Genomic DNA, 14461 nt, shown 5'->3' with positions numbered 1-14461 from the left:
AGACCCCCCTTCAAGTGTTTCCAGTTGTGGTGGGGGGGGGGGGGCTCAGGGCAACTCTGCCTTTCATATCTCTCAGAAAAGCAAACCGCATTGGGCGGGGTGGCCCAAAGTCACCTCACAAAGCCCAGAGCAGGGCTTGGGCCAGGAAGTGGGGGCGGGGCTCAGCCAGGGGGGACTTTTGGCTTTGAATCTCAGAGCTCTGCCCTTAGGCTGCGGCAGCATATGGGGGTGGGGGGTCCTGGGAGGCAGGAGTGGTGGACGCACCCCCAGAGTTCCCATGGGCCAGTGGGGAGCTGCCTCTCCCCGACTCCAGGATCAGGGCGGCCACCACCAGCTTCCATCAGCATTGAGGGGCTGCAGGAACCCCAGGCTTCAGGCTGGCCAGGGAGGTGGGGCCTGAGGACCGTCACTTGCCATTGTGTGTCTTGGCTTTGGTGGCACTGATGTCTGCCTTGGTCTTCTGGATGCGCGAGAAGATCTCCTTGAACAGCGCCTTGTATTCAGGCTGGCTCTGCTCCAGCCGCTTGTCCACCGCCTCCACGTGCTGGCTCAGGCTTTTTTCAGCCCTGGCCTCGGCCTGGCCGTCGTCACCGGCCAGCAGGTCCCGCCAGGAGCTGTCACGGGACACGGGACGAGAGGTCTGCACGCCAGCGTGCCGCACCCCCGCGCCACGCGGCCGGCACTTGGCCAGCAGCTCCTCGTACTTGTCCAGCAGCGCGTGGTACTGCTCGTCCACCTCGCGCAAGATGGACATGCCGCGCCGGCGCACGCCGTGGGCGTGCAGCGTGAGGCTAGCCACATGGCGGCCGGCTGGGTCCCCGGCCACCATGGCATCGAGCGCCGTGTCGCTGCAGCTCTTGCGCACGCTGTGGCCCGGCGAGGTGGCCGGCGACGCGGCCGCGCAGTCCTGGATGCCCGAGTCATCCCCGCTGCCGGGCTGCGGGTCGTCGGCCTCGGGCGCCTGTGTGAGCGGCGCCAGCAGGGCCTCGGCCAGGTGGTCGTCGCGGCCCAGCAGGTAGGTCTTGGTCTGCTTCATCTGCTGCAGCTCCAGCAGCTCGGCTTCCAGCTCCTGCACGCGCAGGCGGCAGCCCTCCAGCGCGCACAGCCGCTGCTCCAGCTCGGCCGACTCAGCCAGCACCGCCGCGAACTCGCGCTCTGAGCGCTCGCGCCGCTGCCGCTCCTGGCCCACCTGCGCCCGCAGCGCGCCCACCAGCGCCTGCAGCCGCTCGTTCTCCTGCTCCAAGGGCCGCGGGCCCAGCTCCAGGGACGAGCTGTGGAGGCGCAGTGCGTCCTCGCACCTGCGGGGAGCGGGCGCCGTGGGCAGGGCGGGGTCCCCACAGCCCCCCAACACCCTCCCATCCCCACCAATTACGCCCTGGGGAGCCTGGGGGCCCCCTCCCCTTCCACGCATGCTCCCGTTCCCCCCAGTTCTGGTCCCTGTCTCCAATCTCTCTCAACCAGAGTTCAGCCCCCGGGAGGCCAAGTGTGGAGGCGGGGTAGAGATGAGGGGTGTCTCCCCCAGGCTCTTTCCCTGGTCAGAGGCAGCCTGCAGCACCTTGGGGACTCAAAGTTCCAGTTCCTGCCCTTCTCCTAGTCCGCTTCAACGTGGTACCGCCTCTGGCCCCGCCTGCTGCCCCACCCCCATTTTTTCTCCACCCTGCCCGGATCTCTTCGTTGACCACATTTGATTACTCTGCCCAGTGCCAGTCCAGTATTAACACCCACTAAATACACACTGGGAATTCCTCAATTCTTTTGTTGGGGGTGGGGTGGGGAGGGGTTGGGGCCACACCCGGCAATGCTCAGGGGCTACTCCTGGCTCTGAGCTCAGGGGTCCCTCCTGGTGGAGCTCCTTAGGACTGAATGAGAACCCCATATGGGAACTGGATCAGTTCTGCCTTTCTGACCCCGTGACCTCAGATCTGCACAACATCCAAGTTTCAAGTTCCTCCTCTGAGCAGCGACCGGGGACAATAAAACATACCACATGGGTTTGCCGTGACAATGCACTTTTTGGGGGGCTGGTTTGTTTGGGGCCATACCTGGAAGTACTTGGGCTAGCCCCGACTCTGAGCTTGGGAGTTTGTTTTTGGAGGGCCACAGCCGGTGATGCTCAGGGCTTACTCCTGGCTTTGTGCTCAGGGGACCCTATGGGGAGCCAGGGGTCGAACCTGGGTGGGCTGCATGTAAGACAAGGGCCCTCCATGCTGTTCTATTGCTCCAGCCACAGGACTTGGGAGTCTGTTCCTGGTAGTGCCCTGAGTGCAGGGCATGGAGCCTGGAGTTCTGGCACGCTGAGCCTGGGACCCAGTGGTCCCACCCTTCGAGATTCTCCTGCCACATACAGTGACTCTTAGCACCTGGCATGGCCAGCGCTCTGAGCACACCCAGCGCTACTGAGAAGGCCACGGACCCAGGCTCTGTATACAGCAGGGGCTGATGTGAGTAGTCAGGGGCTCAAGTGGTCCCAGGGCCCAGCTGGGGCCTGACTTAGCCCTACTCACTGGTCCATGCCCCCGCCCCAGCCGCTGGACCCCGGGGATGTGGTGGGCCTCATTCTCAGCCCCACTTGCTGGCCCATACCCCTGCCCCAGCCGCTGGACCCTGGGCCACTGGCAGGTGCCACTTACCGGGGGCTGGTGCACAGCTCCTTGAGGCAGGGGAAGGTATGGATGGTGCGGCGGCGGCTCCGCTTCTCCCGGTGGGCACGCAGCTGCTCCAGGCCCCGCAGCTGCTCCACCTGGGCCTGCAGCTCCTCCACCTGCGGCTGCAGACGCTCCACCGTCTCCGTCAGCCTACGGGGTCACGGGAGGGACATCAGGGGAGGCCCAGAGTGCAGGGCTCGGGGACAGAGGGGCAACCTTGATGCCCGGCTGTTGCCTCCTGGCACAAAATGGATGCCTGATCTGCTGCCTCCTCGACACTCACATTATGGGCAACCTCCTGGTATCAACAGCAAGGCCTCAGTTTTGGGAAATATCCCAGCTTGTAAATGTTTATCTAGAGCATACCCTCGGTTTAGCACGTCCTCTATGGTTATGTCTAAAACTGATGTGGCAGCCACTACATTGAGACACATGTAAAGGTTACGAGGGCCGGGGGGCTATCAGCCGACTGACAGTACGTGACTCATCCCACGTCCCTGCTTGCCCCTTCCCCTTTCCTGCCTGACTTGGAGGGGGGATAAATACTGTGATGTGAAACAATAAACAGAGATCCTTCACCATCTCCTGCATGACGGAGCCCTGTGTCTCGGGTGTTGCTTTCACCCTGACGGCCTTCCCCTGGCTTGGCCCCGCAGCACCGGACGCGGCACCCGGCGGGGTCCAGCCTCTCCCTGCCCCCACCCCCCGGCCCTGCTGCCCCCTCCTTTTTCCTCTTTCTTTTTATTTTATTTTATTTATTTATTTATTTTGCTTTTGGGGTCACAGCCGGCGATACTCAGGGGTTACTCCTAGCTCTGCACTCGAAAATTACTCCTGGCAGTACACGGCGGAACCTTATGGGATGCCGGAGATCAAACATGGGTCGGCCACGTGTAAGGCAAACGCCCTGCCCACTGTACTATTGCTCCGGCCCCTTCTTTTTAAAATTTTATTATTTGGACCACACCGAGCAGTCCCAGCAGTGCTCCAGGCTTACTCCTGGCTCTGTGCTTCCCTGGCTGTGCTCAGGGGAACCATATGAAATGCCAGGAATTGAACTCGGGTAAGCCGTGCAAGGCGAGCACCCTCCCCGCACTGGACTATCGCTCCGGCCCCTGCCCTGCTGCCCCTCTCTCCCCGCTGTCCTTCTCGGTTCCCAGGACACCCTCCGTCACTTCTCGCACCTCGCCCAAAGGCTCCCAGCCCGCCTTCCCTCCGGCCTCACCCCTGGATCTTGTGCTGGGCAGCCTTACTCTCCAGCACCAGCTTTTGGTTGGTCAGCTCCAGGTCACGCGCCGTCAGGTCCAGCTGCTCGTACACTTTGGCGTGCTGCTCGTTCACGTGCCGCAGAGTGTCCAGCTGCTTGGTCAGGTACTGGAGGGAGAATGTAATCTCGTCTTTGTCTTTTGTGGAGGCCTCACCCCACAATGCCCAGGAGGACGCGGATGTTTGGGCTGGCTCTGTACTTAAGGGTCACTCCTGGCAAGTGCTAAGGGGACTATATTGGATGGTTCCCCCGATGGAACCAGGGCCAGCAGCGTGCAAGGCAAGCGTCCTCCCCACTGTCTGGGCCACATTCAGCTAAAGGGTCACTCCTGGTGGGGCTCAGAGGACCCTCTGGGGTGCCTGGGATGGAACCCAGGTTGGCTGCAGGCGAGGCCAGCACCCCTCCCCCCCACACACACACACTGTATCAACACTCTGGCCCCTGATTGCATTTTGAGGTCACTCCTCTGGAGCTCTGGCACACAGAGCCTGGCACCCAGCTCAGTACTCAGAGGATCTGGCAGCGCTGAGCACGGAACCTGGGCCCCCCTGCATGCAAAGCACAGGCTCCAGTCCGGCAAGCTCCCTCCTGACACAAAAGGACCTTCCAGGGGGCTGGAGCGACAGCACAATGGGTAGGGAATTTGCCTTACACGCAGCCAACCCAGGTTCGATTCTCAGCATCCCATCCCATCTCATGGTTCCCTGAGCTCTGCCAGGAGTAATTCCTGATTGCAGAGCCAGAAGTAACCTGGCACACCCCTGAGCATCATGGGTGTCACCCAGAAAGCAAGCAAAAAAAAAGAACCTTCCAGACTGGACTGGGACCACATCCCTCTGTCCCGGCTCCCTTCCAACTTTGGGGCCATGATGGGGAAGGACCATGGTGGGGGGGTGGCCTGGGAGAGTCATGTGGGCTGTGAATGCACCAGGCAAGGCCGGGCCCACCACTGTGTTCCCGGGGCCCGCATGGGGGCCTCACCTCGATCTCCTGCACCTGCTCCTCGTTGGTGGCGTACATCTGCTGCAGCGACTCCTCCAGCTCTTTGTTTCTCTCCAGCAGCGTCTTCCCCAGTTCAGCCGCCAAATGCAAGTCTGAGGGTGCCAAGAAGGAAGTCAGAGGGCCCTCCCCTCACTATAGGCTATACACATCCTCTCTAATGCAGTTTTTTCCCCAGGTATGCCCAGGTCCACCTGTTCCTCGTCTTGTTTGTTGTTGTTGCCAGACAGGCAGTGCTTAGGGCTGACTCCTGGCTCTGAGCTCAGGAATCACTACTCCTGGAGGTGTTCAGGGGACCTTAGGGGATGTTGGGGACCAAACCCAGGTCTGCTGTGTGCAAGGCAAACATCCTCCCTGCTGGGCTGCTCCTTTACCCAATGCAGCACCTAAGTGCCCCAGGAGGCTTTTCCCCACTCTAACTGAGAAAGGCTGAACCCTCAGCCCACCCCAATGACAATAAAACAAAAACTGAAGAGAGAGAGAGAGAGAGAGAGAGAGAGAGAGAGAGAGAGAGAGAAGAAGAAGAAGAAGAAGGAGGAGGAGGAGGAGGAGGAGGAGGAGGAGGAGGAGGAGGAGGAGGAGGAGGAGAAAGATGAGAAAGAGAGGAGAGAGAGAGAGATGGGATGGGAGCATGAAAGAACAGAGGTTAAGGCATTTACTTGCCTAGTATATGGCTATAGCCATGACACGATTCGAATCTAGCATCGTATTCGGTCCCCGGGCACTGTCAGGTATGGCCCCTCAGCATCCCGGCACGGCCCCCAAGCCAAACCAAACCCAGAAAAAGTCCAACGATAGGGATTGCTTTTACTTATGTAAACTACTTATGTAGTTTGGTTTTAGGGCCAAAGCAGAGTGCTCAGGGCCAGATTAGTGCTCGGGGCCCATATGCAGTGCCGGGGGTTGAACTAAGGCAAGCTGCATGCAGGCGAGGGCCTTATTGCTGGGCTATCTCTTCAGCCCTACTGTTGAATTTTTAGGGGGTGTTTTCATTTTTATCTCTGTTGAAAATGCAATCAGGGGAGCCAGAGTGATAGCACAGCAAGGAGGGCGTTTGCCTTGTACGCGGTCGACCCGGGTTCAATCCCCAGCATCTCATATGGTCCCCTGAACACCAGCAGGAGTAATTCCTGAGTGCAGAGCCAGTAGTGAACCCTGAACATTGCCAGGTGTGACCCAAATGAATAAATAAATAAAAATAAAGTGACCAATGAGTTGAAAGAAAGAAGAAAAAAAGAAAGAAAGAAAGAAAATGCAATCAGGGGGCCAGAGTGATAGTACACTGGGGAGGGTGTTTGTCTTGCATGCGGTCGACCCGGGTTCCGTCCTAGGCACCCCATAGAGTCCTCCTAGCCCTGCCAGTAGTGGTCCTTGTGTGAAGAGAGCTAGGAGTAAGTCCTGAGTACCAAAGGTTTGGGTCCCCATCCCAGCCCTCCCCGCCAAAAATTGAAACCAAAGACCAGAAAGATAGTATAGTAGGTAAAGCATTTGCCTTGCAAGCGGTTGACCTTGGTTGGATTCCCAGCACCAGAGCCAGGACTGAGGCAGCAGGATGTGTCCCAAACTATCCCCCAACCCCCAGAAAAAATGAGCCACATGATGGGGAAAAGGACCCAAGTTTCCTGAATGGCAACTTTGGGGTGAATTTGGTATACAGAGATTGTGTTCCACCTGATTCTGCTTTTTTTTTGGGGGGGGGGGCTTTTGGAGTGACACCTGGCAACGCTCAGAGCTTACTCCTGGTTCTGCATTCAGGAATTACCCCTGGCAGTACTCAGAGGACCCTATGGGATACCGGGGATCGAACCCGGGTCAGCCGCGTGCAAGGCAAACATCCTCCCTGCTGGACTATTGCTCTAGCCCCCGTTCTGCTATCTTCCAGGCCAATTTTGGTTTCTTTCTTTTCTTTTTTTTTTCAGTAAGGCAAATTAGGTTTTATTTCAAGAAATTTAGAGACATTAGATCTATGTGAGAGGAGAGAAAGAGAAATACATGTTCAAGAGAGAACTTGGCTTCCTTTCCCTCCGGGGTTGGCAGAGTGGCTCTCACCAAGGGTGGCGAGAAGGGTCGCCCCGCCAGCTGTGAGGTGGAGACCCGGGAATACGCCATCAACACCCACAAGCTCACCCACGAAGTGGATTTCAGGAAGTACGCGCCTCGGGTGCTCAGGGGGAACCGGAAGTTTGCCATGAAGGAGATGGGCACTCCTGGTGTGTGCATTGGCACCAGGCGCAACAAAGCTGCAGGGCCAAAGGAATAAGGAAAAAGGAATGTCCCAGACTGAGTCCGTGTACGTTTGTCCAGAAAGTGGAATGAAGATGAAGATTCACCAAACGTTATACATGGATTTACTTATGCGCCCGTCGTCACTTTCAAAAATCTACAGAAAGTCAATGTGGATGAGAACTAAGCTCATGACTTAATAAAGTCACACAGAAGGAGGAGGTGTGGGAGGAGAGGGAGGGAGAGAGAGAGAGAGAGAGAGAGAGAGAGAGAAAGAGAGAGAGAGAGAGAGAGAGAGAAACTTGGGCTTCTCCAGAGTGAAAAAAGGCTAAAACTACTAGATTTCTTTGCTTGTTTTGTTTGGGGTCACACCTGGTGGTACCCAGGGCTTACTTCTGGCTCTGCACTCAGGAATCATATATAGCGCCTAGGACTCAAACAGGGGTCTGCCACACACAAGGCAAGTGCCTTTACTCCTATAATGGCTCTTCAGCCCCTGTTTTTGGTTTCTTTGGACCATACCCAGCTGGGCTCTGCGATAACTCCTGGCGATGCTTGGGGGACCATCGATGGTGCCAGAGAAATGCCCTGTGCAAGTGCCTTCCCACTATACTGTCTCTCCAGCCCCTGAACCCCAGTTTCTTTCAGGGGTGGCGGATGGCATGGGCACAACTCACACGGTCTTATGAAAGCTTCAGGGCTCAGCCAATCACCCAGCCAGCACAAAAGCTAGTGTCTGAGCTTCTAAAAAAAGCAGAGTGAAGTCTGCAGGCCAGGGGGCTGGCGTACCCCCAGAGGGCAGCCCTATGCCCAGATGTCTTCCGTAGAAATCCCCACACTGCTCTCTGTAGCAAGGAGAAGCTCACTGGTAAAGGTAAGGTAAAGGCCCTCCCGTTGATCGTCGATTTGCTCGAGCGGGCCCAGTAACGTCTCCATTGGAGACTTTGTTGTTACTGTGTCTGGCATATCGAATACTCTCGGTAGCTTGCCGGGCTCTCCGAGAGGGGCGGAGGAATCGAACTCGGGTCGGCCATGTTGGCCGCTTGTAAGGCAAACGCCCTACCCGCTGTGCTATCGCTCCAGCCCTGGCACCACATATAAACAAATGATCACTGGCACCACATATAAACAAATGGTCCCCTGAATCCTGCCAGGAGTGATCCCTGAGTGCAGAGTCAGGAGTAATAAGCCCTGGGCACCGTCGGGTGTAAACCCCCCAAAAAACAACAAAAAAAGAATAGTTGCTTCTCCAGGGGTGGGGTGATAGTACAGCCAGTGCGACAATTGCCTTGCATGCAGCCAACCCGGGTTCAGTCCCCTTTATCCATATGGCTGGGCCTTCCAGTCCTGCCAAGTGTGGTGAAACATTTCTTTTAAAAAGTCACCTCGAGGGCTGGAGCGATAGCACAGCGGGTAGGGCGTTTGCCTTGCACACAGCCGACCGGTGTTCGATTCCCAGCATCCCATATGGTTCCCCGAGCACCTCCAGGAGCAATTTCTGAGTGCATGAGCCAGGAGTAACCCCTGTGTAACTCTGGGTGTGACCCAAAAAGCAAAAAAGAAAAAAAAAGTCATCTCCAGGGCTGGAGCAATAGCACAGAAGGTAGGGCATTTGCCTTGCACACGGACGACCCAGATTCGATTCCGAGCATCCCATATGGTCCCCTGAGCACCACCAGGAGAGTAACTCCTGCGTGCAAAAGCCAGGAGTAGGCCCTGTGCATCACTGGGTGTGACCCAAAAAGCAAAAAACAAAAAAAAAGTTACCTCCATGGGGCTCAGTGCTAGCACAGCGGGGAGGGTGTTTGCCTTGCACACAGCTGACCTGGGTTCAATCCCAGCCATCCCATATGGTCTCCAGAACACCACCAGGAATAATTCCTAAGTGCAGGGCCAAGAGTAACCCCTGAGCATTGCAAAATGTGGCCCCAAAACAAAACAAAAAGTTGCCTCTCCAGGGCTGGAAGGTGTTTGCCTGGAACACAGCTGACCCAGGTTCAATCCCCAGCACCCCAAGCCTGCCAGGAATGATCCCTGAGTGTAGCATCAAGAGTAAGCCCTGAGCACTGTCAGGTATGGCCCAGAAACAAAAGCAAAAGTTGCTTCTACAAAGGCTTACCAGGTCATTTACAAAAATCCTAGTCCTAGAAAAGAATCTCTAGCCCTGAGCAATTAGCTTTCTGGGAATGATGCCAAGAAAAATTAGTTAGCTAACAAACACCCCGCTCACAAGACACAACAGCAGGGATGATGTGGATTCATTGACAAAGTCAGCCACTGACAAGTGTGGGGGCGTCTGTCTGCCGTGGTGATGCCTGGCATGTGTGTGTGTGTGTGTGTTTATTTATTTGGCATTGCTCAGGGATCACTTCTGGTGGGTTTCCAGGGGACCATGTTGGGCTAGAGTGATAGCAAAGTGGTAGGGCGTTTGCCTTGCACGCAGCCAACATGGCCGACCTGAGTTCGATTCCTCCGCCCCTCTCGGAGAGCCCAGCAAGCTACCGAGAGTATCTCGCCCGCACAGCAGAACCTGGCAAGCTCCCCGTGACGTATTCGATATGCCAAACACAGTAACAACAAAGTCTCCAATGGAGACGTTACTGGGCCCGCTCGAGCAAATTGATGAACAACGGGAGGACAGTGACAGTGATAAGAGGCGCAAGGGATTGAACTCAGGTCAACAGCGTGACAGCTCCGGCTCCCTCGGTGTTGAACCCTTCAGGCTGCAGTCCCCTGTGCTGCAGAGAAAGTTTGGAACCCAGCGAGACCACTCCCCACTTCACAATGTGGGGGCCATACCATCATCCTATTCCTGTACTGGGAAGGAGACCATCGGCTCATCCCCAAACCCTCTCAAGAAATCCAGGTGTGGGCGGTCGCTGGAGCACAGCAGGGAGGGTGCTGGCCTTGCACGCGGTCGACCTAGGTTCGATCCCCAGCATCCCACAGGGTTCCCTGAGCACCACCAGGAGTGATTCCTGAGCACAGAGCCAGGAGTAAGCCCTGAGCAATGTTGGGTGTACTGTTCCAACCATCCCCTAAAAAAGAAAGAAAGAAAGAAAGAAAGAAAGAAAGAAAGAAAGAAAGAAAGGAAGGAAGGAAGGAAGGAAATCTAAGCACAAATGAATAAGGCAGGAGGAACACAGCTGGCGATGTCGGCCCCTGATGAGGGCCATTGGAGAACCAGCTCCCTGCTGCGACTTCACAGGAGTCTAAGGTCAGAGGCAGAGGGTAGCAAGTCTGAGCACACCGCGCTCTCTGAGGTGGGGGAAAAGGTGGCTCGTGGCAGAGCCTTGTAAGCATAAGGCCCTGGGTTCGGTCCCGGGCCCCTTGGCAAAATAAATACAAAAATAAACAGCTTCCTGCTCTTCCTTCCAGGCCAGCATCTGTGTGTTCCCTGTTGGCAGTGAGTCAAACGGGAGCCAGCCCTGCAAAGGGGAGGGTCCCAGGCGGGGGCGGATCGCGAGAGCAGCTCTTCGGGTGAGGAGATGCCGGGAGGCTGCAGAGGACATTGCCAGCTCAGCTTCTCTAAGCGGCCAGGAGGGATCACGGGACAGAAATTCAGAAACTCCAGAGCAAGGGACAGCATGGCATGAGTGCTGGGAACATGGGGGCAGGCGGTGGCCCCCAGGAGGGGGACCAGAGGGTTGGGAAGGCCCTGCGGTGGCAGGACAGAAAGCTGGCCAAGCTGGAAGTAGAAGTCAGTGATACCCGGTGTAACACGGATAATCTAGAATGGTCACACTGGGGGCCGGAGCTGTCTGAGCTGGCCCTTCCCTGCTGACCCCAGAGCTTTCAGCTACACCTGGCAGTGCTGGAATCTCTGAATCTGGAATCTCAGGAATCTCTCTGCACTCAGGAATCTCTCCTGGTCATGCTTAGGGGACCACATGGGATCCTAGGATCGAACCTGGGTCGGCCGTACGCAAGGTAAATGCCCTTCCCGCTGGACTATCACCCCGCTTTCTTTTAATTGGGGTCAGCCGCATGCACGGCTCTAGCTGAGTGCTATTGCTCCAACTTTGCTCTCTGAGTCACTGCTAGGGGTCCACTGAGGAGCAAAAGCCCAGAGGCTGAGGGCACAAGAGAATTGTCTTTGGAAAGAAAGCAAAAACCCCCCTGGCCTCTGGGGGCTGGCAGGGTGGAGCCCCTAGGTTCCAGAGCAGGGGGATGGGCAGGGAACCGGAAACAGGAACACAGCAGATGAGAGCTTTCCCCCACCAGACTGAGACCACAGACCCGCAGGACGTCGAATCTGGGACCAGCAGCCACCTTGGCCTGGAAGGAGGTGACCCCAGAGCTGCCTGCCTGGGGCCAGGGCGTCAATGATGGGGAATGAAATGGAAGGAGTTTTCGATTTTTCTGTTTTGGGCACTGGGAACCCAGTGAGGATCGGGCACTTTACTGCTCCCAAGGGCTTCCCTCGGTGCGGACGGGACAGCCTGGAGGTCAAACAAGATGTGGGCGGCCCAGCAGCTGCCCCTGCCCCCACAGCAGCAGCAGGGTATGAAGAAGGCCAGGCTGGCGGGGCAACCAGGTCCAAGGGCAGCTGGGCAGAGATCTGGGGAGCCCGCGGTGTGAAGGGGCTGCAGGCACCAGACCCCCAGGGGGGCTGACCTTTGGCCCCTTCATCCAGTATCCCAGGCTGGTCCCCCAGCATGCTGCGGGAACTGGGCCCAGGACTGAAGACTTCCTCCAGCACCCACCCCCAACTCCAGGGCACCCCTACTTGGTACCCTGCCTTGATACCTTGATACAGTGCCACCCCAGATCAGGGGTGCCCCGCTGCCCTCTGACTCCACCTCCCTTCTCTGCCGGAGCTGGGCCCTGGAGGACAGATGGGCTCCCTGAGTCCTCTGGTCTGGCCCAGTTTCTTGGAGACTGTCTTCTTTAGGGTGTCGCTCCTTATTCCTGGACTCTGGCAACCACAGGGCAAGACGGGGGGGGGGGGGGGGGGGGCAGTGTCTAGGGCTACAGCTATGCTGGCCCGAGGGGATGCTTGGCCCTCATCTCATCCTCTCTAGAAGCTGCAGGTCCTCCCCTCCCCCTCCCTCAATTCCATCCCCCCCTCGCTCCTTCCTGCCACATCTGGGCCGGGCATGGTGCCAGAGACTCAGTGTGAAAGGCTGCCATGCTACCAGCATCAGCCTCGGGAGACCATCTCCTCCGGAACTCAGCTTCCCCACGCTCCTCTAGGCCCCCTCCTCCATGAAGCCCGCCCGGCCCACTTACCCTTCCCCCCTTCAGTGATAGGCCCGCCAGGGTCAGGGCTGGTAGGGTCTAGCCAGAATGTGGGGCCTCCAGACAGGTATTTGTGGGAGTGGTGCACCTCAGAGACTTGCCCCCAGAATGGGGCATGAAGCTCCAGGACAGTCTTGGCCATACACCCCCAGCCCAGGCTCTGATGGACGCACAGGCCAGCATAGGGCAGCCCAGACCAGGAAACAAAGCTTCTTCTCTGCCTCTCTGCAAAGCAGGACAGCACCCACTAGCCAGCCCAGCTACTGGGGCACAGGGGCTGGGGTCCTGGGACAGTGGGGACTGGCAGCTTGGGGTTATCCTAGAGCCCCAGCACAAGTCTGCTGGCTGGCTGTGGTCACTTGCCCCGGACATGCTCTGTGCCCTTGCCAGGAGGGGTTTTGGGCAGGCCAGCACACTGGACGCCTCTCCAGCTTCCAGCAGGGCGGGGCGCTGACCCTCCTCCTCCTTCCTGTCCTGACTGTCCCGCCCCCTGTCCGGACTGATGTCACTTCGGCCAACTCATCACCAGCTCTGACCCTTCTGCAGCAGCCACTCTTCCTCTGGGAGGGATTGGGATGGCGGGGGGTGGGGCTCCCGTGCTACTCAGGTTCTCACTAGGCTCAGAATTCCCAAACCCAAAGCCCTCATCAGGTCTCAAGGTCTCGGCCATTGGAATGCGGATGGAGAGGGGCAGGGCCAGCGAACTCCTCCCTCGAGAAGGCCAAGGGGACTCCCACTCTGGTTTTGCGGCGAGGTCCCTGCATCCCCACTTCCCTACCGTCCCCAGGGGAGAGGGGAAAGGAGTTGGGAAACTTTCTGGGACTTCAGGCATCCTGGCAGAGAGAAGGAGCAGTGCTGGCCTGGAAAGCAGGGGAGGACGGGAAGGGGGGGTCCCTTCCTCTGCACCCCGCTCCCACCCCAGTGGAGCACAATCAAGGAGCTGCCTCGCGGCCTCCAGACGCTCCCCGCAGATCCCTGGGCCCGGACAATGCCAAGGTGGCTTTAAGATGAGGCGAGCGAGCCGTGTGAAGCGCGGGGACAGCCGCACACCCCCGGTTTGGGCAGGTCCCTCCCGGGCAGCGCCTCCATTCTGCAGGCGCACGGCCCTCGGGCGGGGGGCGCGCCGGGTTCCAGCAGCCCCTTCCTGGCCGCGATCGCCCGACAATGACCAGGGGTCGCGGGACGCCCGCCCCCCGCGCCCGCGCTCACCGTGCTCCAGGTCCTGCTGGTCGTACCAAGGCTCCTCCTCGTCCACGAAGTCCTCCATCGCCGCGGCTCTCCGCATCGCCCCGCGGGCGGCGCGGCTCAAGGCTGGGGCGCGCGGCCCGGGACAATGCGGCGGAGGCGGCCGGGGCGTCCGGAGTGGCGGGCTCCGGCGGCAGCGGCCCGGTCCCTGCACTGCCCTCTGGCCATGGGCCGCCCGCCCGGCGCCCACGCGGGGTTGGCGGGCAGCCGCGGGCGGCCCCGCCGGGGTCCCGCGGCGCCGGAGGGCACCGGACGGCGGCGGCACAAAGGGTGGAGGGGCGGGGACGGCGGGCGGGCCCGCGCCTGGAGGAAGCAGGCCCGCGGCTGGACTGGAGCACGAGCAGCGTCCGGGCACCGCGGCGGGCGGACCCTGCCCGGCTCCGGCCCGCGCCGCCCCCCGCCCGCCCGGCCACCCCCGGAGCCTCGGCCGCGTCTCAACCGGGTCCGCCCCGCGCTTCCCCGGAGACGCTCCGAGGGGTGGGGCCAGTCGCCAGTCACCAATCAGAAGTCACATGTAAATCAGGGGGCGGGGTCTATAGCGGGTCGTGAGGCTGCGCCTTCATCCCCGGCGGCCCTCCAGGTCCGACCCCTTTCGGACTCACGAGCCTGAAATGATTTCAGTCGTTTGGTTTCCCTGTTCTTTGGCTTGCGTCCTTGGTTCTGCCTCTCCCTCTAGATCTTCCCAAAGCAAGGACCTGTCTCATGTGCACCATTGGTTTTATCAGTGCCTAGAATAGTTGGTTAACCGTTAGCCATTACCTGCCATGTACACCGAATGAATGAAAATTCACTCAAAAGCTTTTAAGAAACTGAGGGTTGGACCACTCCTGGGAATATATCC

General features: G+C 58.7%; 2 protein-coding genes across 2 annotated transcripts; one reads left to right on the top strand and one right to left on the bottom strand.

Moving 5' to 3' along the window:
* Window positions 1-406: 406 nt before the first annotated feature.
* Window positions 407-13817, bottom strand: CDR2L (cerebellar degeneration related protein 2 like). The gene is made up of 5 exons (XM_056137875.1): window positions 13585-13817; window positions 4894-5006; window positions 3871-4019; window positions 2631-2795; window positions 407-1298 (listed from the first exon to the last, which is right to left on the bottom strand). Exons 1-5 carry the CDS (start codon window positions 13658-13660, stop codon window positions 407-409), a joined length of 1395 nt encoding a protein of 464 aa, XP_055993850.1. The 5' UTR covers window positions 13661-13817.
* Window positions 5543-7321, top strand: LOC130045312 (60S ribosomal protein L31-like). The gene is given in 2 exon segments (XM_056138112.1): window positions 5543-5556; window positions 6949-7321. Coding segments are annotated over 2 exon segments (387 nt in total).
* Window positions 13818-14461: the final 644 nt, after the last annotated feature.

Source organism: Sorex fumeus, unplaced genomic scaffold, assembly GCF_029834395.1.
Source record: "Sorex fumeus unplaced genomic scaffold, SorFum_2.1 ptg000128l, whole genome shotgun sequence".
Taxonomy (NCBI): Eukaryota; Metazoa; Chordata; class Mammalia; order Eulipotyphla; family Soricidae; genus Sorex; species Sorex fumeus.
This window is presented reverse-complemented; position numbering and strand designations above follow the sequence as displayed.

Excerpts from the sequence above, each read along its gene's own strand:
- CDR2L (XM_056137875.1), bottom strand. The coding sequence starts at position 13,660 with ATGCGGAGAGCCGCGGCGATGGAGGACTTCGTGGACGAGGAGGAGCCT. Across the intron at positions 4,020-4,893 it reads AGCAGGTGCAGGAGATCGAG|TACCTGACCAAGCAGCTGGA; the intron begins GTGAGGCCCCCA and ends TTCTCCCTCCAG. Across the intron at positions 1,299-2,630 it reads GAGCTGTGCACCAGCCCCCG|GTGCGAGGACGCACTGCGCC; the intron begins GTAAGTGGCACC and ends CGCTCCCCGCAG.